Genomic DNA, 24648 nt, shown 5'->3' with positions numbered 1-24648 from the left:
CTTTTTCAAAAAAAATGATATTATCTTCTGGTTGGTTCAAAACGAAGGAACCACAAACATTTTTTCTTTTCGTTCGTACTAGCCACCCGTTGAGAGAAAATAAAAACGAAAATTTTAAACGGGAATATCAAATTTTTATTAACGAAAAACAGCATGTATCATGGAAACACATTGTACAGAAATTTGTGACTTATCTTTCTTCAAAAATCTTGTCCTCTTAAATTTAACTTTATCGATGAAGATGAAGATAAATGGAAAGAAAATTGGACAGTACAAAAGTCAAACCGAGGATAACTAATAAATGACGACTTCAATATAAAAGCATTACATGATAATATACAAGATCAGGTGCAATTAATAAAATTCCTCATGTGGGACAGTATCCGTTACACCGATACACATTTACTAACAAATCAACCTCAATTCAGGGGTAATATAAATGAATATTCGAATTTAAATGAACTTAGAGACAAATATAAAATACATAATCAAATATAACGTATCTTATCATGGAACAAACATACTCGAAGATTAATAAAAGAAAAAATCAAATTGTAATAAGAAAAATAATTTCAACGATGTCAATAATAAGGTGATTTAAAATAAATGTAACAAAAATTATATATTCGAATATAGATTTATAGTAAAAATCGTTAATGAACGTGTACTGTAGAATGCGACTTTAAATAAATAAAAAGAAAATGACGAAACAGAGATGAGAATAATATGGTGATGGTGGTGGTGGTGATAGTGGTGATGGGGAGGGGGAATATTAGATTGAATCGAAGAGGAGAAACTTTAAGAAGAGAGATCTGCCGGATCAGACTAGGTAACGTGCGCTTTTATGCTTTTTCTTCCACGTGCAACCCCACTCGACACACGTATGAGAACGTAGTGTGGTGGTACACGGAGCACCACCGGTAGGTAGGTTCAACCTACCGATTGCGAGAACTACCAAGATTCTACCAGCAGTGAGATCGAAATCGGAGCTCTTTCTTCACAAACTGGACAAAGGCGCCTAGCCCTCGTTGGATGACGAGGGAGAGAGAGATAGAAAGAGAGAGAGAAAGAGGTGTCGGAGACCTTCGAGACTCAGCGACCTGTTGAATCGAGAGCAGCAAGCGTTGTGGATATTCTTCAACGAATTCTCCCTTCTTACGGAAGACGAAGGGTACCCTTTACATCCTAACAAAATATCTCAACCTTTTTTTCTTTTATTTTCTTCTGCTTCGTCTTATTTTTATTCTTATTCTTTTTCTTTTTTTTTCCTTTTTATTTTCCTTTTGAAAGAACCTCTTGCCTCAACTCGATTCGTTCTCCCCACTCTTTTACCATTCATTTCGAATTCATCATCTTTCGTTGAATTCAGATGCTGCTCATAGGACTTCTCGGCTTCGTTATCTGAATCATTTATTTAATTATTCCTTTTCCTTTGAACACGATCGTATTCGCTTACTTATATTACTCCCTCCCACTCTTTTCCACTAGTTGTTGATGTCCGCTTCCGGGTCAATTGGATCTCCACGGCTTTTTTGTTCATCAATTAAGTTCTCTGAGTCAGAGAGAACGAAGAATAGGAAGGAGGGACTCAATATTGACGTCCAACGCGGTACAGTCTTCTCAAGTCTGTATTTATCTCTCTTTCTCTTTCTTTCTTTCTCTCTCTCTCTCTCTCTCTCTATTTCTATCTCTTTTTCTCTTTGGATTAGCCAGATACAAATCCACGGCGCGTGGGAATCCAGCTTTTTGCGAAATTATCCGGACACTCCCAGAAACCATTGTTTAAAACTTCTACGAAAGATTAACACGCAGACAAGATCAGAATGTACGTGGGTGTATGAAAGACGACTTTTATATTGGATATTATTATTCAGGAATAATAATCGTTCTTTCGATCATTGGAATTCTAATCGACCCTTATTCGACCTTCTTTCTTAAACGTGGTGTAAACACTTTTTCAAACGTATAAAAAAATAAAATCACCGATCCAGAGCGTTAGCTTAGTTGTTGGGTTATCCAAACGATCCGGTTCGACAATTCACGAGTTTAAAACTATAGGGACGCTTCCCATTACGTTTAGCTAAAAAGTTCAAGCTCGTTACGTCGACGACATTAATTCACTTCGTGAGTGTCTTTTTCTGACGATAAAGCTATCAACTTTCTGCTGCATTAAAGATGTCCCCCCCCCATCTTCTTTTTCCTGAACTAGCTATGAGAAGGAATGGAAGATAGAGAAAGAGAGGAAAAAGAGTGGGAAAGGAGAGAGAGAAACTTTTCAAGATGAATCCTCTCTCCCTCTCTCTTTTTCTTCTTAGACCACGCACTCCTCTTAGACTCCTCGCCAGTGGGATTCCACTTTTTTGTAGAATCGACGAAACGAGCGAGGTCAATGAGCATTTCACGAGTAGAACGAATCGAAAAGTCAAGTGTCTCGTTGGATCGTTTCTGTCCTTTTCTCTCTCTTTCTCTCTCTCTTTCTCTCTCGCTTCATTCTCTCGTTTCCATCGGTACCACCGCTATAGCTTCTCCTCCTCTTCCTCATCCTCCTCCCCCGTACAACCCATCTTCCCTCAACTTCTTCTTTTCTCTTCTTTTTCTCCCTTTTTTTCCGTTCCTCCATCGCGGCATCTTGTTTATTTTGCCCGTCAGCTCACTGACACTCGGACATTCGTTTAAATTTAGAATTCAATAGGATCCTTTTACCGGGCGTGCTTTCGTGCCTTAACGGATTCCCTCGGTCGCTCAAGATTATTTGTTTAATTCCGGCTCTACGTCGATCTCTCGACGTCTCTCTTTCCATTCCCGTTCATTCGCGCAAAACTTTTCTCGTAGTTTTATTCTTTAGTTAGTTTCTTACGAAATCAAATCCTTCCGACATAGTACGCCACACGTCGTTCGTTGGTTGTACGGTGCACGGTGCACTGTGCGGTACGGGTGCGATACGGGCGCGGTACGGGTGCGGTACGGTGCGGTATGGGTATCATCACTCGTGTTACACGAAACGGTTCATTTTATCTTTTTTTTTATTTTCTTTTCTTTCTAATTATCTTTTTTATATACTATTATTATTATTGTTATTATTATTATTATTATTATTATTATTATTATTATTATTATTATTATTATTATTATTATTATTATTATTATTATTATTATTATTATTATTATTATTATTATTATTATTATTATTATTATTATTATTATTATTATTATTATTATTATTATTATTATTATTATTATTATTATTATTATTATTATTATTATTATTATTATTATTATTATTATTATTATTATTATTATTATTATTATTATTATTATTATTATTATTATTATTATTATTATTATTATTATTATTATTATTATTATTATTATTATTATTATTATTATTATTATTATTATTATTATTATTATTATTATTATTATTATTATTATTATTATTATTATTATTATTATTATTATTATTATTATTATTATTATTATTATTATTATTATTATTATTATTATTATTATTATTATTATTATTATTATTATTATTATTATTATTATTATTATTATTATTATTATTATTATTATTATTATTATTATTAAATTCGTCACAAACACAAGGCATGGTTTTAATTATAAATACAATGACTAATGTCACGAACAGGCCGTTGACTCACCACAAACGATTCAATTTCTTTATTTTCTTTTATTACTTTCTTCTTCTTACCGTAAGCCTTAATTTCTGATCATCGACTCCTGTTGTTTATTCCTTCGTGGTAAATGATTTCGTAACGCTTTTCCTGATTAAATGCTAATTCCACGAGTATAGTATATTATTATTTTTTTTTTCTTAACGATCGACGACTGCGACGACGACGACGACGACGACGACGACGACAATATTGTCGTACAACATCGGAGATTGTTTTATCGTTTTATTCTGCACAAAACTCTTGTCGCCGTTGGAAATGCGAGTTTTACCGCTTATTACATCAAGCTTTGTGTCGATCCCAAGCCGACGGTCGTTATCGATCAGTATACCTCCGTACAACGTCGATTTTCCTTAGTCGACTATAGTCGTCCTACGTGTATTTTTTTATGTTTATATTTTCTTTTTTATACGTAAAAGACACTTCTACGTAAGAATTTAAATTCGACGTGGTTGATTACGAGTAATAGATATGGGTGTTCAATTTTGATAACAATCATTTTTCATAAATCAAATATCTCCAAACAACTGGCTAGCCTCAAAGAAACATACACTAATCGCATTAAAAAAAGACTAAAAAGGAAACATCCGACTGACACTAATGTACAAAAAAATTGTAAAAGAAAAAGGGATAATCCTTAAGACAGTAATTTACCATACACATTTTATCTAAGCTAAACAAATGAAGAAATTTATCTAATGTCTATAGAAAATGAATAAAATAAAAAATAAATAAATCAAATATGATTAATTTTTTTCTCAAACTACATATAATTTTTGTTTACGATAAGTAGTTATTAGTAAATAAATTAGAAAATAATTTGTTTGTGTAAAGAAAAAAGTTGAAGGACTTTGTTGGTTATCTGTTGACTCGATCGAATCGTCCATTCGGTTTAGATACCATAATCGATAGAAAAAAAAATGGTGAAACACCATTAGCATTTCCACAGAGGAGTTAAGTTCGGGTGGTTCGATTAATTTTTCAAACAATCCCACCTCCTTGGAACTGGTTGATTCGTGCGCCGAGATAGGGAGCCGGACGCGTCGTGGCTGAGAGGGCCCATTAGGCCCCGCGGCGCGGGACTCCAGGCTCCCTTGTCAGTCTCCGAAAACCAGAAAGTCAGCTTGTCAAATTAATCACGGATGACCAATCCATCAGGAGGCATTCCTAGCAGAGAAGGATACCCACTTTTCTCTCTTTCTCTTTCTCTTTCTTTCTTTTTTTTCTTTCTCTACTATTCGTTCCTTTTGCCGACTACACAGAGATAGAGAGATACGCACACATATCGTATACACCCATATGTGGAGTTTAGTTCGCTTTTAACCGCGAGGACAACGACAGGATTTAGACATGCCATTGGCCCAAAAATCTTTTTGACCGATCGTACCTTTTCGTGAGAAGCAGATAAACGAAAAGAAATTTCTACTTCGAGGACTTTACTGTTAGCCTTGATCTTCCTCTTTTTTCAAAATTTTTTATCTAATCTCTTCCATATTAGTATCCACAAGCCATCAAACTCACATTTTAAATCATTCTGATTATTTAACGTCGTTGAATTCTTCGAACATTTGTGATTATGCTCGTCCTTGAAATTCGATAATGGTAACTTCGAAAATTTAAAAGAGAGACACTAACTGACGTTTCTTTCGGGCTCATCTAGAGTAGGGGCCGAAAGAGAGAAGTAAGAATCATTGACGTTGACGTCCGGGAGTGGGAGGAGTGCGAATGGCCGAAAACACATGCTTCACGAAGTACAGTCCATTGGAAAAAGTCCTTTTATTCGTTTATATTTCTTAATGACTATCCACAATGTTCTCTCTCTCTCTCTCTCTCGCACACACATACTCTTTCTATTTAATTTTGGCAAAACACGGAAAGATTTTCAATCATGTTTGTCAAATCAATTTTTAAAAATCACCTAAGAGATTGATACCATCATTTCCTATTGAATTAATTTCCATCGTAGATGTTTCGTAAGACTACGAAAAATAAATTGTTGATGAATTTAGAATTTATTGGAAAAAAAGTCGATAAAAATAAATAAATTTATATATATATATGTATCCATTTATCCGTTTGTCTCTTTGGCGTAGTAGAAAAAATCACGTAGCTCGAGGGCGACATCGCCAAATAAAGGGTTAAGGGCCATGCCAAATTGGAATACCCTTTTATCCGGGGGTCTGATGATGCGCCGGATGATGCAGGGAAGAGAAAAGATCCGCGAAAACCAGTTTGTCCAACCTAATACGGTGTATGTGTGTGCCCATGGCTTCGACGATCTTAATGAACTTCTCTCTTCCTTTCCTCTCTCTTTCTATCATCTTCTTTCTCTCTATCTTTCTCTTTCTCTTTCTATCATTCTCATTTCGACGATCTTACACAGTGCGAACTCTCGAGCGTGTAAAGATAGCATTTTCCAAGCGTGAAACGTTCCATCTCTTTCTTCTGTTAGTTGTCATTTCGATATGCCAGAGTGTACGTAAGTACCAACGACGCAGTGTGTTACCCTTCTACGACGCTAATGAGCGATCATCATCTCGAATACAAATGCGAAGGAAAGAGAAAATAAAACGAGTTTTATGCTCCTATCGAGCGAGCTTAATGCGCGTGAAAGGTTGGGCCCCTCTCTCTTCGTGAAATTTTGCGAAATGGCTGCGCTACGAAATCATTTATCTGGCGAATTTTCGATTCGAACAACACGAAAGAGAAAGTGAGAGAGAAAAAGAGGCGGGAAGAGGGGATGAGAGGGCCCGTAGTAAGAGGGACGGCATTAAAACGGGCCTAATCTTAATATTCAAATTCTGTGCTCAAACCTCGCGGTGGTTGGGGAAGACGAGAATGGAAGAGGGAAAGAGGAAGAGAGAGAGGGTTGCAGAAGCTGCGCATAACCGATTCTCGAACTCATAAATTTTAAATTATGTCAAACAAAAAGAAAGGACGCGCCGATGGGACCCGACCTCGCTCGAAATAAGACGAGCAAAAGGGAATACCCTTTTGCTCCAGAAAAAAGCAGAAAAGCAGTGGTGCCCCGAAGGAGGAGGAGGTAGAAGAGGAGGAAGAAGAAGAAGAAGATGCGAAGAATTTGAGGGCTTCCACAACACAACAATCCCATAACTGCGAGTACCGTCGAAACTCCTTCAATGGTAGAAGACCAACAGAGGGGTGGGCTGGAGGAATAGCAGTGGTGGTAGTGGTGTTTGTGGTGGTGGTGGTGGGAGACAGAAGGAAGGGGCCTTATCGGTTCTACGCAACGCGACGCGACTCGACTCGACGCGACGTTTTCCATACGCGAAAGAGCCTTTATAGGGGTCGCTATAAAACTTCGTATATATTCTTTCCATCTCCCTCCTCGTCACCCCGTCACCTCATCATCCCTCATTCTACTTTGCCGCATCCTCTGTAGTCTTTTCATCAGTAGACTCGTTGCTACGGGCTACCGCGAGTCGAATTTCCGGCATTAATTCGACATTATGATGCGATATTCAAATTCGCGCGATGAAATTTTCTACCTAAAAACGATGAGGGTCCTAAAACCCCTAATATAAAACCCTTGTTTTTTTCTTTTATTTTTTTTTTAACCTCAATCTTATCCACGATTTCGTTCATCTCCGTTCGATCCCTTTCCATCGAAAATATCTCGAAGAAATTTTCTTTTTGATTTCTATTTTTCTCTCTAATTTTGCTTGTTGTTCTTTTTCTTTTTATTCATCTTGTTGTAGTTGTTCTTGTTCTTCTTCTTTTTCTCCATCTTCTTCGTTTCATTCTTTTCTTCTTTCCATACGTTCGAGTTGAGAAAGCTTTCGAAGATGGCGGATCATATGGCATATATCGGCGAGTCTTTCGCGGCGTTCCTTTGTTCGTGACCGTTTCATTTTTCGAATATGGAGGATAATTAATCTTGGGTGGGCATAAAAGGGTTTTCGGGTTCGGCCAGAAGAAAAAATGAGCGCAGACCGGTGCTTCGGCTGCGGCCAGTTGTGTTCCTTCCTTGCTTGGGCCCTTTTTTCTTTCCGTTTATTCTCTCTCTCTCTCTCTCTCTCTCTTCTCTCGTTCTTTTCCACCTCCATCTCCACCTCAAACTCCAATCCGTCTTAATACTCGTTCTCTTCTTTTTTCTTTTCTTTTCTTCTCTCTCTTTCTCTCTTTTTCCCTTTCTTCTTCTCTTTCTCGCTTTTCATCTTTTTCTTACTCTCACTTGAGCCTCCCACACGTGTGCTTAGGCTCGCGCGCAAGCAAGCACGAACGAACGAACGCACTTGGCCACCGCGTCGAACCACCATCCCGAACAACCGCCATCTCGTTTTGGGTTCCTTCTTGTCCACCCTCCTCCCCCATCCACCACCTTCACCTCTTCCTCCTCTCTTTCCTACATCTTCACTCATCCTTCTTTTTCAGAATTTGAGTCAATAAAAAATCGCCTGGAACAAAGGAACGAACGGCCGCCAATTTCTCACAGGATAATGTCCGGACGCATCGGAGCCAACCAAAAGTGAGAGAAAAAGAGAAAGAGAGAGTGAGAGAGAGAAGAAAGTCTAATCACAGTGAGGCATCTCGACTTCTGTTAGGTGTTAAAAATGGGCCCCGCGGGGCCCATCTTCCTCTTTATCTCGCGTACCGCGTTACTTACCACCATCCCTCCTGACGCCCTCGACCCAAAAACGTGTTAAATATTAAAATTTAGAAACGTTATACGACTGGATTCCACTGTCTGGTCTCGACGAAAAATTGAGAGCCCTTTTTCTTCTTCTATATTCTTTTCCTGTTGTTTTTTTTTATTTCATCCCGTCTGCTTGCCTGGCCTTCCTGCCTGCCTGACTGCTTGCCTTGCTTGCTTTTAATCTTCCACTACGTTATCAAATTAACATGAAAACAATGAAGGATAAAAATAGAAGTCTAGAAGTATTCTATAACAATTTTTTCAAGTCATCTATATATTTCTCTTTCTTATTAATTGAAACCCATTACATTGGTTAATTATTAAAATGAATAATTATCGTACGACGTGATTACTGTTAGGTATTCAGAAAAAAAAAGAAGGAAGAGAATCTTTTCTAACCCATGTTTTCTATTCCATTCATTTTTCTAACATTTCTAAATTTTCCACCTAGTTATTGTATTAGTTTTAAAGAAATGAAAAAAAAGAAAAAGAAAAAAAACCACAGACGAAAAAGGGGAGAATAATAGAAGCTATGAATTATTAACAGCAATCCATCAAGCAATATAACATTTAGGATACTCTATCAACTTGTTGTAACTTTAGGACCAAAGTTAATTTTTCTTCGATTCGTAGGAAGAACCTTTATTCATTCCAACCCTACTAACTTTCCTTATCCTTATTATTCTCATTCTCGCGAACGTAGTAGGTTCACTATAGTATAGTCGAAGTCGGATCGCGTCGACGAAGAAGAACCGGCTGTGAGAGCTTTAATGACGCGAGTCGATTCGCCTCGGTCGATATATCGTCGTCGGCGATGACGAGCCGATGGAGAATCGACGATTTATTATGGAGAAGACGCATACTATCATCCTCTTCTCTTTTTCACCATCCTTCTTCTTCTTCTTCTTTACTCTCTTTCTCTCTCTTTCTCTACTACTCTCACTCTTTCTTTCTTTCTTTCTTTCTTTCTTTCTTTCTTTCTTCCTTCCTTTTCTCGAATAATTTTTCATCGATTATCCAATCCCAACATGTCTTTGAGTTAATTGATTTACCGATTTTACTAATTTTCTTAAATATTCCTCTGACTAGTTTTATTTGCGTTTATCTCACGTACAAATGTGGTAAGATGAAAGAAGAAAGAGAGAGAGAGAGAGAGAGAGATTTATTTGCCACGTTGAAAATAGAAAAAAAAATAAATAAATATGACAGAAAATATAAAAAGAAACGTTGTGTGTCTAACATAGAACGAATCGTTGAAATTTATTCTACGAGTAAAACAGAGAACCCGAGCTTTGCCGCCGCGTGTCTCGGTTTTCCATAGTCGATGATTCCACGATCACGTAGATAAAGAAGGAAAGGAAGAGAGAGAGAGAGGAAGAATAGTTTCCCCTTTCTTTTTTTTCTTTTTTTTTTATCAGACCCCTCCGGAAGAGGTATCACCGGTGTGGAGAAACGTAAAGAAAAATAGGAAGGAAGAGGTCACCCTTGGAAGAACTTTAAACCCCCTTCGGGTCACGCGAAGAATACCGTTTTACCGACTATTAACTCACTTTTACTCTCCCCTTCTCTCGATCACTCTTTCCCTTTTTTCTTTTTTTTTTACCCTTCGTTCAGGTCCCAGAAGCATCGCATCGAAAAGTGGAAAAGAAGGGAAGTGAACTCGACTGTGTGTTTTTCTATCCCTCGTTCTCTCTCTCCCTCTTTTACTCTCAATCGAGTTCTCGCGTAATCTTCATTTTTTTCACCACTCTTGTTGGACCCCTCACCGATCACTGTAGACTTATATTCTTGTCCTTTCCCTTCCGCATTGCAGAGGCGAACGTACGCGGATGGTAGCTCGCGTGCAGGTAGTATACCATATAGTTCTTTCTCTCTATCTCTCTCTATCTTTAAACTACCTGTGTAAACTCCGTGAAAAAAAAGAAGCAAAATTGAGGGCCACGCTCGATTTAACCCCTGAGAAAAATCGTCCACGGTTCGCCTCGACTTTCGTCTATAAAAAATGAAGAAAAAAAAAAAAGAAAGGTAGATCAAGAGAGTAAGAGAGAGAAAGAGGGGTTTAACCGATTTTCCTTCCTCGCGAAATTTTGAAATCTGAAACCCCGTTTTCTATCGTCGAACCCGTTTAGGGCCTTAAGTATCTCGTAAAAATAGGCTGGGGATGTATACCGATTGAACTTTACTCTTTATTTCTTTCTTTCCTTACTCTATTCCGTTTTTTTTTTGTTAATCTTTTTGAGTCTGGAGGTTAGGGAAGAGGTCGGACGTCAATGTTACGCTCTTTCCAGACTCGGCCGACACGCATCGCCGTTACGCTCGTTTTTTTTTCTTGTTTATTTCCCCCTTTTTTTTATTCTGTTACTCTTCTTCTTTTTGTTATATTCCTTATTTAGCAAAGTGGAATATTTCGATGTTGCTATAGAGAAATTCAACGTAAAAATATGATACGTGTGTGTTGTACGCGAGTTTAACCGAGCGAGAATAAATTTATATTCGTAGTAAAGAATACACAAGGAAAGATAGAAAGAAAGAAAGAGAAAAAGAGAAAGAGAAAAAGAAAAAGGGTGGGTGGGTCGATTATTTTTCTCCTCCCTTTATCATCCTTCGCCATGACTTTTTCCCTTTGGTACCCCTTTCGTGGGTTATCCCTATTTTTTTCGTTACATTCTCTGGGCCTTTGATTTTTATCAATCGGCCACGACTACTCCGGCTTGGCGAGATGCAAGACGATGTGGAGCAAAGATGAAAGGGAGAACGTTTCGAGAGGAAGAGAAACACAGGATCCCCGCGGCGCAGGACCTTCTTCGGAACGGACCTTAAAAATCGACTCGATTTAAGGATCCGGCCGTAAGGATGCACCGTAACGCGTATATGCATGCGATCCTTGAGGAATTTCTCTGCCAACGATGAGAATCCATTTGATACTCTCTCTCTCTCTCTTTCTCTCTTTCTCTTTTTCTTTCTTTTTCTTTTTCTCTTTTTCCTTTTCTCTTTCTCTCATATTTCTCTTTTCTTTCATCGTTGCATCGCGTAGCGCCTACTCCTTCTTCAACCAGGCTCTGCATAAAATCGTTTCAACTCGTGTAATCTCGGTTCTTGTCTTCTGACATTCCTTCAACCATGGAATGTTACCTTTATATGAAGTCACCGTCTGAATTATTCAAATATCATACACCACCGGTGTCTTGATATTTTCTAAACGTGTTTTATAACAAATGGGATTTAAATCTTTCATCGGAGGATAAGCGCGAAATTAAATCGTATTAAAGTAATATTAATTGCTAGAAGAATTTTTCAAATATACAGGTGATATAGGAATCGAGGATCAAAAGCTTTTCCCACAATGTGCACTTCTCTTCTTTTCTCTCTCTCTCTCACACACTCTCTCTACATAATACCAACCTTTTTATCTTTTCACCTTCTAAAGAAGACTCGAAAATTACGACGGACGATCATTTTTCATCGTTCCGAGGCGTCTTCTAGAATGATGGACGAATGTGGCAAAGAGATAAAGAAGGGGGAATGCATTTTTCGAGAATGCTTTGGTAAAAAAATAAAAAGAGAGGGAGAGAGAGAGAAAAAGAAAAGAAATAGGAAAGAAGCTGCAGCAGCCTTTTTAAGGGGGATGTTGCGTAATTTCGATAAACGTCATCGATCCATACTAGTCTCCCCTTTCCTCTCGATGCTACTACCTTACGGTCCTCTCTTTTTTTAAAAATACCTTTGCGAAAAAAGGAGGGAACCTTTAAGCCCTTTCCCAATTTCACATCTCTTTCTATCTCGCTTTATTTTCTTTCCTTCCTTCTTTCCTTCCTTCCTTCCTTCCTGCCTTCCTCCCTTCTTATTTTCTCATTCCGCACCCGCGGAGCCGACCTGCCAGAAGCCTGAAAGAAGGCCCAGGTAAAATACACCTTCGGGATCTTCTCTCTCGTTGGAGTTTGACGTTCTCATGGGCCTTAGTTGCGTCTTGCGCGAATAAACCGCGATATATCTACCTGAAATTAGTCGACCATCCCGGAGGGTTATTAAAAACAACCCCCTGCTCACCACTCGTTACTTCTCTCTTTTTCTCTTTCTCTGTGTATCTTTCTATTTCTCTTTCTTTTTCTCATTCTTCTTTCTCTATAAATCCCACCAGTCGTAGTTTTAACCCTCCGCATGATCGAGAACTGAGAATAACTAAGAAGAGAACCGGTTGGTTCCTTCTGTAATCCGAGTTTCTTGTAATCCGAGAGACGAACGGATTCTTCTTCCTCCTCCTCGTCGTATTACACGATAGTTCGTTGATGCGCTCTTATATGCTAGTATTTTTATTATACATATATATGTAAGTATATAAATATATATATGCGTATTTATTACATATACATATATAAATGTATATTTCTTACATAGGTGAACATATGTATTCTTATTTTCTCACATTAGTTCGAAACTTTTCGCATACAATAAACGCAAAAGGTTATTTTCGCTATGCCCACACGTCTAAATTCGAATCATAATGGTAAGAAAAAATGATCGATCGATCGATCGACTTTCGACACTTCTTCTTATGTTTCTTTCCTTCTCTATTTTTTTTTCTATCTTTTCTAATTCTGCTGTTATTCTTGCCTTTTTTTCTTATTGCTTTTTCACCGCACTAACGTAGCTTCTTCGGGACCGATTTCACCCCAAAATAAAAAAAAGAAACGGGATCGAAACGGAGCAGATGTACCTGCTCTCTCTGGCAGTCGATTACGGGACTTTTAAAATCCGAACGTCTCAATTTCACGATTTCCAACTTCTCTTGCAAAGGGGCAAACGGGGTAGAGAGAATGAAAAAAAAACAAGATTTTTCCCTTTAGATTCCTACTCCACTTTCCTCTCTTTTTTGTGTCGATAATATTACTTTCTCTTATTTTCTTTCCCACTCTTCTTGTTTTTATTTACCACCACGATTTCTTTCCCCCTTCCATCAGGGAGTTTGGATTCTCTCTCAACACCTTTTCATTCGTCCAACGTAACAACCAAAAGAATTTCCTTCTACCAATCGGAAGCTGATTTCCCCCACCACTCGATTCTTTCCAAAAATATGGAAAAACTTGGTAAGAGTAGTCAGTGTCTCATCAGGAGTCTCACAAAGTTTGGGGTTTTGGCGAGACTTTTATGATCGAGATCGAAGGCGTGAGATTTAATAAAAGGACAGTTAAGGTCATATGTATTTAAGAACGCGAAAAAATACTTTTTCTTTTCATTATCATACTCGACATATACAATTTACAATAATTGAATTTTAATTTAATTTTAATTTCAAATAAAATCCATATAGAACATAAATTATATCTTTTTTTTATTTATCAATATTTATTTATTTCAGATCGACTTTTTATTGAAATCATTTCTTTTTTCTTATGATTTCGAAAATATTTTCATAATTTTTTTTTTCAAAGAATATAAATACTAACGAAATATATGAACAATTCGTGTGCCACAGGAAAGGTGAGAGTGAAAGAAGAGAAAGACGCATCTTCGATGGCACCGGGAAGTCCACCGACACCACCTCACACACCTCAAAGTCCACCGAGACAAAATTTACCTGGTGGTAATTTTTCACAATCCTGTCAAACATCAAACGCGAGTTCTCCGAATTTGCAACAGCAGCAAATGCACCAACAACATCAGCAACAACAACAACAACAACAGCCACAACAACAACAGCCACAACAACAGCAGCAACAACAACAACAACAGCAGCAGCAAGATTCACAACAGCAACAGGACCAACAACAACAGTCGATCAATCCAATAACGAATTCACCATTGAGTCAAATACTCGTACAAAATCCTGCGTTGGCGCAATTATTGCAACAAAATCCAGCAATCTTGTCGCAAAATCCACAATTGGCACAATTGCTGCAACAAAATCTTCAAGTTCAAATGGGTAGCGTGCTGTTTCAGAACGTTCCAAGGGAAGAAACGAAAGATACGAGGGTGAGTAATTATGGATGATTAATTTGTTTAAGGTTTTTATTATTAGATTACAATCGTATTGAAATCGATTAAAAAGTCGACAAAAATACACCCACATATATGTGTAGATATGTGTGTGTATATGTGTGTGTATGTACGAAAAATAGTATACGTAATTGTAAGACTATTATTATTATTATTATTGTTGTGTCTTGATCGACATATTAGTCACAAATATCTTCTCGTGTCAAGGAAAGCTCGTGAAGGTAGGAGAAGAGAGTGGAAAAGTTCTCTCGGCCCTGCATGCAGTAAAAATACACGAACGAAGAATTTAGCACGATTGTTTCTCGTGTCAGTAAGACAGACAGTAAGAAAGAAAGAGAGAGAAAGAGAAAAAAGAGAGAGAGAGGCCGTATTACCGATTACAAAAGATTGAATCGTGTCCAAGAACTAGGAGTTCGTTCACGAGTCTCACAATCAAACTTTCGAGATCAATCGTTAGTTTATAATCATATATATTCTAGATTTCTAAATTATTAATTAAAAGCGTTATACACTTCATTAGAATAAACTAACGCGGATTTCCATTCGTCTTGTATGTTTATTCGTTCAAATTAACTGGATCGAACAAATATCGATTATTTACGATGTGTAGAACATATATGCGTATATCTGCTTTTCTCTCTCATAAATACAACAAAAAATCTCGCAACGGAAGTTGAATCAAATCCAAGAACAATAGCATCAATTTCTTAACGTTAATTTGCCGTGGTTACATCGAATGCGAATGAATTTTCGTCGGGAAGTATAATTTATACTTATTACGTATCACGAAATATTATATCGCTTACTGAATTATAGCGTGAACGAGCTTTTATGGTAAAACATTGCGTGTCGCATGTTTCTTTTTATTTTAATATATTTTTTTTTTTTGCTAAAATAATAATATATCAGTAAGTAAAAATGAAAAAGAGAAAGAGAGAGAAATAGAGATAGAAATAGCAAAGTATTGTGTCGAGGGATCGAATGTCTTTTACAATTAGTGTGAAAAAGATGAAAGATAAGCGAGCAAATGGGTGGTAAAAAGAAAAATGTCGTAATTGACTTTACATAAATAAAAAGAAGAAGAAAATAAATTGTAGCGTAGATAAATATTGATAAAAAGACTCGAATGTGTTATATGACGACGATGATGAGAATGATTTAAACAAAACAAAAAAAATGAAGAAAAACAAGAAATAATCAACGTTTCCTGATCTTATGATTTTAAGAAGACTGGTGGCGGGGGAGAGAGAGGGGAAAAAGAAAAAAAAACTTATTCGATAATCTCTCAGGATCATAGATGATAGAACAATAGTAGTTTAACTCATCGTCGGATTTTCGATGAGGCAAATGACGACTATACTATTACTGATACAACCGACAAGGATGAAACGATGGAGGAGCCTACGTGACATCGTAAACTCTCACATTCTGACGAGAGAGTTATACATTAACCAAACCGCTCGAATAATTCAGTGCTTCGTAGAAACGTGAACAACGAATAAGTCGCGACGTTCTGTCGCGTAATCGGAACAGCAGGGGATATCACGTTTGAAATGAAAACCTTTTTAGAATCTAGATCTAAAAATTTATTCTTTTATTCTTTCTATTTTTCTTTTTCTCTCTTTTCTCTTAATATTCATAAATTGATTAAAGAAATTATACAAAAATCATAGGTTACTTAGAAACTCAATTATATTTGAATTTCATTGTTCGTGTTCATTCTTTACAAAGATTAAAAATATTCGATCGTTTAACAATATATCGATTTGTAAATCTCGATCGAGATCGAGAAGAAGTCGTAATCTTGAGTGGCGTAAAATAAGATGAAGGAAACATCGTCGATTCGTTCGAGGAAATTAAATTTTTCTAAATTGTTTCTATTGTATTGTTCGTAGTTTAATCGTTCATAAGAAATAGAAAAAAAATTACAACCGGTAGTTAAATCTGTTTGAATGTATTATAAAATAAGGCCCATCTCTTTCTCATTCTCTCTCTCTCTCTCTCTCTCTCTCTCTTTATCTCTCCTTCCCTCTGTTTCTTTGTATTTATCGATACCATATTATTCTTTAGCTAGCTCACCTTTTTCGCCATCCACCCACGGTTTTAATCATTCTCGCGATCAAATTCTAGACACTAACCAGAAACCCCCATTGACTGTACCTTTCTTTTTCTGTCTTTTTTAATACGGCAATTATGTATATCAGAGCGAGCAAGCAAAGCAAGCAACCAAAGCAAAGCAAAGCAATGCAATGCAAACAAACAAGCAAGCAAGCAAGCGTGCATCGTCGTTGGAAAAAGTAATTTCGCGTAGGAACGTTTGTTTCGTTCGTTTCTTTCGTTCCTTCGCTAGAAACAAGGACGAGAGAAAGAAGAAGAGAAGAAGGATGATACGCGAAACATGGTCCCTCCCTCTCTCTCTTTCTCTCTCTCTCTCATTCTCTCTCATTCTCATTCTCATTCTTATTCTCTTTTTCTTTCTTTCTCTCTCTCGCATGGGATCGCATGCTATGGAATCCCATACGGGGAGAATTGAAATTATTCCCCCGATTTTTGTCGTGTCGTTTACATTATTTTCGCCTTTGAATATTAATGGGCATATGCTCTCCGGCGTTATGGCACAAGAAGTAACAACGGCGTATAATACTCGACTCTTAACGTTATTCTATTGTTTGCAAATCAGCCTCTATTGTTTTCTCATATACCTCTATACTCTCCGCTTCTCCCCTCCCATCCTTTCTGCCCCCTTTGTCGCCCCCGCCCCACCTCCTTGGCCTCTTCTTTCTCTCTTTCTCTCTCATTCACTTATTCCCTCGCTCACTCCTTTCTGTCCCTCCTGCTCACCCCCCCCCCGCCCTCTTTCTATCTACGAAACGAGAGGGGGACTCTATATCTATCTCTCTTTTTACCTCCCCCTCTCCACTCTCCTCCTCCTTTTATCCATGTGTTCCATACATACGACCACCTTGCATGAGTACCGTGCTTTTACATGGTGTTTCCTATACTATAAATTTCCGATTCTCTTTACTCCGTTGATTTCTTCGAGAGCATTTATGACGATGACGACTGGATTTCGAAACGTCTATTCGACGTTTCGTTGTTGGCTCGGTAGGTAGTAAGATACGCCTCCTCGTGCCACATGCAACTTTTGTTTCATAGTCCTCTTGCTGGTGCAAATCGATGCCAGAAACGTGCTTCCTCTAATTGCCTAGCGAATTCTCTTTAACGTTGTTATCTCATTGCTTCTGCCCTCTAACCCTTCCTTTTATTTCTTCTTCTTTTTTTAGTTTTTTGTTTTGTTTTTTATTTCTTTACCTGAATACATTTGTAATATAATAGCTGAACGCGAAACGAGAAATTCCAAACACATTACTACCAACTGAGACGATATAACATTGTCATGCGAGATACGATGCAACTCCGTAATATTGGGTCTTCGAAGGCCGATAATTATGAACGCGGAATATAAATGTTCGATTAAGGAACGGATCGTTTGGTCACAAGTCTTATGTACATATGTATGTGTGTATGTATATATATATATATATATGTATGTATCGAATGAACATTTTCAATTTCGTTGTGTTCCAACGAAACCGGATTTTTTTTTTATTTTTATTGTATTCGATTAAAAAAGAGAAAAATTGATTTTGCGAAATCTTAAAGGAACATTAACTACTAACAGCAACGCGTCAAATGTTTCATTTCATTTTGAAACTAAGAGTAAGATGATGCAGGTAGATGCAGACGATGATGTTGCAATAGTTTCACAAATACTACACACATGGCGCCTACCACTGGTACTAAACTAGGGCTTCAGAAATCGTACAGGATTCGTATAATTTGTAACTCGATGGGGCTTCATGCTCGATTATATTTTTCTTTCATATTAAGATCTTCTCCTAAGAAACACATTTTAGGTATCATGGAATATATACCGGTGTACTTCGAACATCAAATTGTACTTGTAGTTTTTTTTCTTTTTCGGAAACTACACAATGTGTTCGATAAATTAATTCGAAACGATACATTCGTGTGTCGACATTCTTTTTAAAAAGTACGACGTACATTATTATGAGAAAGTTTTTCAAATATCGATGTTATTCTTTCACACGTACTTATGTTAATCGAACTTTTACATCTATGCCGGAAGTCGTTCGAATACTTTACGCCTTAGCAAGCAAACGTGACAAGGTCGGTGATCTTGGAAATGGCTTCTTCATTCTTTTTGCCCTAAAATTTCAAGAAAGCGGAAACTACTCCCCTTCGTCAGTAGATGGGTCAATTGACTTTAAAGTGAAACTAACAATCATCACCATAATCACTTCATTTCCTGCATGAATTTCGATTTCAAGTTAAATGATTTTTTTAAATCAAACTTAATATCAAAAAGAAAAAATATATCTATGCATAAAATTATTTACTACGCTGGACTTAAAATAAACGATCTTGTTTTTTTTGCTTTTATTTTTTATTATAATTATTATAGAAATAAATCGTATTAAATAATAAAAATCAATAAAAAAATAAATTTAAATCAAAAAATATTAGAAAATAAATTGTAAAATAAATGTTTGCAATTGTTTTACTCACATACATTAACTCGTTATTATAGTTATCGGTATATATAAATACATATGAGCCGTTCAGTGCACACATCGATTAACTCAATAAACAAAAAATTAATGGTGTTTATCTTTATTATTCAGGAAAGTTATTATAAATGTAAAAAGTTATTACTATACCAAGTGCTTTGACACTTAAATTTAAGATTTTTCAAAAAGTGGAGTTATTCGATGTGTGAACTGAACGGCTCATATATGGATCTTACTTGGTGTTATTACTTTTGTCGGGAAACTAGAAACGATCTGAGAAGTCGGAGGTAGAGAACTACTTATGATATATCCCATACAACACCGTATCGCATTTCGGTACTGTCAAACGCCTTTTCCTTACTCCGTCTCATTCGTTAATTTGCGAAAGGATTTATGTAAGACCGCAAATCGAAAGATCCATAAAAGAGGATCGATTTCGTCGCGGTTCGTGGGTTAGCCGTTCCCTGCATCTTTCCCCCCTTCTTCCCCACCACAACCACCACCACTACCATCATCATCACCAATACTTTCCTTACCTCGATCAAGGTACGTACAATGCGTTCACGACCATGAACGCTGTGTGTTTTACACTCATTCTCTTTCTCTTTTGTTTTTCTTTTTAAACATGCAAGTAAATATTTTTAAACGATTCACAATCTGCATAAACAAATACGCAAGTATTAAACATATATTAAATACCATAAATGCATTTAATTTTTTTTTTATTTTTTTTTTAGGTACCAGCACCAATAGCGAGACTTGCGGCAATGGGAGTGGAGACAGCTGACCCGAAGGTTTCCGGTGAGTTACTATTTCCTTCTCCTTATGGAATTACCGTGATCGTAATTAGATTCAAATCGAGTCCCCGCGCGTTCGACGACCCTACGAATGAAAAAGGGGGAAAGGAGAGAGGAACGATGAAATAAAAAAAAAATTATAAAATAAAACAAAAGAAAGACAACATAAAAATCAAATTCACCGGATGAGACATCTAAGGTCGCCGACCTGTGAATGTACTTATTTATTTATTTATAAATATGTATATATATTATATTTATTTATAAACATAAGTAATAAAAGTATATATATATATATATATATATTATATGTTTCAAGAAAATTTGCAAATAACTAGCAAATAGCAGCATATGAAATTCAATGTATAAATGCATATGCGAAATATATATTTATAATGGCAAATAGAAGAAGAAAAAAAAAGAAAAGGAAAAAAAAAAGAAAAGAAAAAGGAAGGAGGGAGAATCTTTGAACTTTCGAACTTTCATCGTTTTCATCTTCGAGTACAATGATCCCGCATGCGTACTCCCTCTCTTGGCTAATTATCGTTTTCCCACGAGGTTGTCTACTATGCGCTTGCGTGCGTGTGCATGTGTATGTGTACATGTGTATATATATAGTTATAGAGAGTTAGTTATCATTGTCCTATTACCGATGATCATAGACCACAAAGAGTGTGTGGTCTTTGTACTTGTGTGTTTGCGAGTTTGAATCTTTCTAGCTTAGCTTTAGTTTAGCTTAGTTTAGTTTAGCTTAGCTTACCTTAGCTATCTCGAGTTCACCGCAGTTCGGCCGGTGTACGTAAAAATCCCGTAAATCTTGGTTACCATCAACCTGACAGATTCTAGTTGTCGTCCCGCGCTTTCAACGTTTTGTGATCGAGGCCTCTTCCCCCTTTATTGGAATATCCGCCCACAGCATTATGGGAATTATCAAGGAAATAGGATGAGTACGATGGTGGGTCCCACGGGGGGGCTCAAGGGGGTTGGATATTCTCTTTTCATCTTCTCTATCTCTCTCTCTCTCTCTCTCTCTCTCTCTATTCTCTATGTCTATATCTATTTCTATCTTTCTTTTTTTTCGTTTGTCTTTCTTTATCTTTTCTCTTTCATTTCGAAAGAGAAAGGATGTGAAGATGAATAGAAAATTAAAAAAAAATACCGAAGAAAAGAAAAAACAATCGCTTCTTTCAATAATCAATGAGAAAGAGAAACTCCGTCAGTATGCGTTGGCTCGTTTCAAGAAAATAGAAATGCTATGACTCGGCAAAATGTAAATTAATTATCCTTCATACATCTCCCTCTCTCATTCACCCTTCTGATGACTTCTTGTCTCTCTTCTTTCATGGGTTACGTAATCGCTGTCGCTCGGATTACGAAAAGATAGGAAGAGGGAAATGTGATTTTTCATGGAATGGGAAAGCCAATGGAAGATTGCTGACGGAAATTATAATAATCGAGAATGTGGCGGTAGCGGTGACGGTGGTTACAGTAGCAAGGAAAAGTAATAAAAAGAAGAAGATGAAGAGAACGAAGAAGAGGGATAAGAGAAGAAGTGGTGTAGTGGGCGGCCTCCGTCCGATCTCTTTCTCTTACCAGAGACACATTCCCACAATTTCGGATCGGCCAATCAACGTTCGTCCGGATGATATTAAACTCGTGGTGGGATACACGCTGAAACGGAATAAAGTAAAATGTGCGTTGCGCGTCGCGCTCTGCTATGAAAGAGAAAAAGAGGAGAGAAAAAGAGAAAGAAAAAGAGAGAGAGAGCGTTTGGTCGGTCGTTCGCGTGCAAAAGAGATAGAGATAGAAAGGGAGAGAGAGAGAGAGAGAGAGACCAGCAATCAAAGCTGATTAAGCCCACAACTGGGGAATCTGTGGGGCCAGTGTCTCACGCCAATCTCGCCCAATCAGCCGGTTGGCCGGGGAGATTTAAAAAATAGAATGCCTACTGTCAATTGTCCCATAATTTAAATAAATCGAATAAATGGACAAAGTGGCCAATTAGAGTAGTTGCTGGTTGCTGCTTTAACGCATTATTCTCTCTTTCTTGTAGTGTCTTCGGTCCTGTCACCCAACCCCCATCCTCCTCGTCCTCCTCCTTCTCATCGGCATCCCCTCTTCGCTACCCTCTCTGAAACTCTTTCTTCTCGGCCGGCTGACTGACCGGACAAACGACCAGCCAGCCAGCCAGCCAGCCAGCCTGCCAGCTAGTCAACCGAAGAGGAAAGTTCTTCATCGATAGATTTGATTTTTAGACGAGAAACTAAAAACTGAACGATGATTTGCTAATTTATGGTCAACGACAATTATCTTCGACGTATGTTTGGATTTGTACGTGTATATATACACACATAAGTACACATACACACATATACACGTATGTATCAAAGTAGAGAACATTCGTGCACCTGTCATACATTCGTTTTCCAAAGACCAACGACAATTACAGAGGAGGAACGACAGAACGTCGACCATTAATTCGGCTTAAATACAATTTAATTAACGATAGAATGACCAAGAAAGAAACAGAGAGAAGTAGAAAAAGGGTGAAGAGAGAAGAGGAAAGAAGAGAGATAGAGAAGAACTGTGGGCGTTTGATTAATACGAAAGCCAACCGCGACGGATATTTCATCGTACGTAGAATGTTTTATTAAACGTCGCTTTATTACCACCGATATATATATATGACTTAAAGAAAAGATCGATAACGAGCACGATTCGCTCGATTTCCTTCCATCTACTAATACACCAAAGTGTCTTGTTATAGAATTAATGTAGACCACATTTGCGAGAAATAAGATGGATTCTTACTGATCTCAATTATCGATCATTCGTTGATATATACTTAGTCGATATATTTTCCTGTCTCGTATTTCTCGAGAAATGTGGACCGATGAAGAGAAAAGGAAAAAGAAAGAGAGCGATAGTAAGAGAGAGAGAGAGAGAGAGAAAACTAAAAACATCTTATCGAATTTATTCTTTTTTTCCCATCATGCTTCTAACAAGATAAGAAGTCTATCTGCATATCTTAACTTCTTAGTATATGCGTTTAATTATGCGAATCGAGTTACGTTGTACGCACGTTCACGATGTTCTCGTTCCGTGTACGAGGTAAGATAAGAAAAGTATCGGTCGCAGCATCTAAAAGAGAAACAGACAGAGAGTAGCCCTTAGTATGGATACAGCCGGTAGTGGTACGTACTTATATATATTTATATTTATATATATGTGTATAGAAGTACGTATATGTATTTATGCATGTATTATTATTTACGTATGTTAGTGTAAAATCATCGTCGTTGTATGGTCGTAGTTATAGTCATAGTCGTTGGGGCGCGAGCGGCCGAGCAGGCAAATAACAAATAAAGCATAAACGGGAGCTACAATAAATAACTGGTGCACGGGTTCTCAGCGTATAGTGGGAGGCACGAGGGGCACTCAAAGGCCCTCAGGGGCCTTGAAGGAAGGAGCTTACTTCTCCTCTCGTTTCTCTCTACGTCGTATTACCATTGGCGAAGAACATATACATGCCAGAACGGTGAATACCAGAGGGTACGAACTTCACCGATGCTTTTCCTTTCTCTCTCTCTCTCTCTCTCTCTTTCTTTATTTCTTTATTTCTTTATTTCTCTTACTGTTTCTCTTACTGTCGTCTTACTCTTACTTATATTCTATCTCTTTCATTCTTATTTGTTGTATCCTTTTTGTTTATTCCAAAAGAAGACACAGTTGGGTAAGTTCTATCACGATTTATCGAGCAACCGAATTGCACTTACACCGGCACTTCGTCTTATCGATATCAGAGTATCGAAAATAAAGGTCTCTCCGAAGGAGGTTTCTTCGATTAAATGCATATCGCGGTATTGCGAATAAGCAGATGGAAGCTTTCCACGCGTGCAAATGATATATATATATATATATATATATATATATATATATATATATATATATATATATATATATATGTATGCGTGTATATCTCTCGTTTATCTTGATCTTCTACTTCTCTTATTTTTTATTTCTCTTGCTTGCTTTCTTCCTTTATTTATTTCTCTCTCTCTCTCTCTCTCTCTTTCTATCTATCTTTCTTTTTCTATGGTGCCAATCAAGGACGGTGATTCGACCATTTGCCTCGAACCCTTCTCCTCGTCTTACTGCTCTTATCGTAAAAACCTTTCTAAATTGGATTCGATTATTTGAATTTAAAGAGACGGGAGAGAAAGAAGATCGCGAGAAATCAGGCCGGACCAATTCGGACTATGATGCTTTTGTTTGTTACTTCCATTTAGATATAGTTTCAAGAGAAAGAGAGAGAGAGAGAGTGAGTGAATAAGAGATAACAATTTAGAAAATTATTTCAAATAAAAATTCATAATAATTATTTGTCATTTTTATGGACGACGACTTTTAGATCTTTATAGTCAAGTAACAATTAGGAGTGAGGGATACATAGTTAGTAAAATAGATGTGTGACTTCTCCGTAAACGTAAAAGACAAAAACTGTGTACTTATTGATTCCGTAAAGACAATAAAAAGATTCTTGATAATATTGGATAGGTATGAGAGGGTGTTCGTAGAGAAATAATTTTGAACTCTTAAAAAGGGAAAGAAAGAACAAACTATTTTTACACGAATTTGAAATTTTTAATCGTATAATTTGATCCAAATTCTAAAAAGAAAAAAAATTGAAAAATAATAATTTTATTGTATTATTATATTTGTTGATCTCATAGTATTGAAACCATTCCTCCTATTATTCAATAAATGCATTATATATATAATATTTTATACACAAAATTTTTGAAACGATTTTTTCGGAAACCTATCTATCGTTAAAAATAAAGCAACAGTATTACATGATGTATTAGCAAATGAATTTAAAAACGAATGATACGATTACATAATAACAATTG

The 24648-nt window shown here is 36.9% G+C and overlaps 1 protein-coding gene across 4 annotated transcripts in view; it reads left to right on the top strand.

The window, feature by feature from the left end:
- The window catches only part of LOC107072792 (zinc finger protein castor homolog 1), a 97633-nt gene that overhangs the window by 42696 nt on the left and 30289 nt on the right, over positions 1-24648 (top strand). For all 4 annotated transcript variants that reach the window (XM_089175395.1, XM_089175393.1, XM_089175394.1 and 1 more), the window contains exons 5-6: positions 13826-14322; positions 19676-19739. In XM_089175395.1, coding sequence (XP_089031521.1) covers positions 13826-14322; positions 19676-19739 — 561 coding nt within the window. The remainder of the gene's footprint in view (positions 1-13825; positions 14323-19675; positions 19740-24648) is intronic.

This window comes from Polistes dominula, unplaced genomic scaffold (assembly GCF_049000335.1).
Source record: "Polistes dominula isolate Pdom_NZ unplaced genomic scaffold, Pdom_raw_medaka contig_82, whole genome shotgun sequence".
Taxonomy (NCBI): Eukaryota; Metazoa; Arthropoda; class Insecta; order Hymenoptera; family Vespidae; genus Polistes; species Polistes dominula.
Note: the sequence above shows the minus strand (reverse complement) of the source record. Positions and strands in the feature narration are given on the sequence as shown.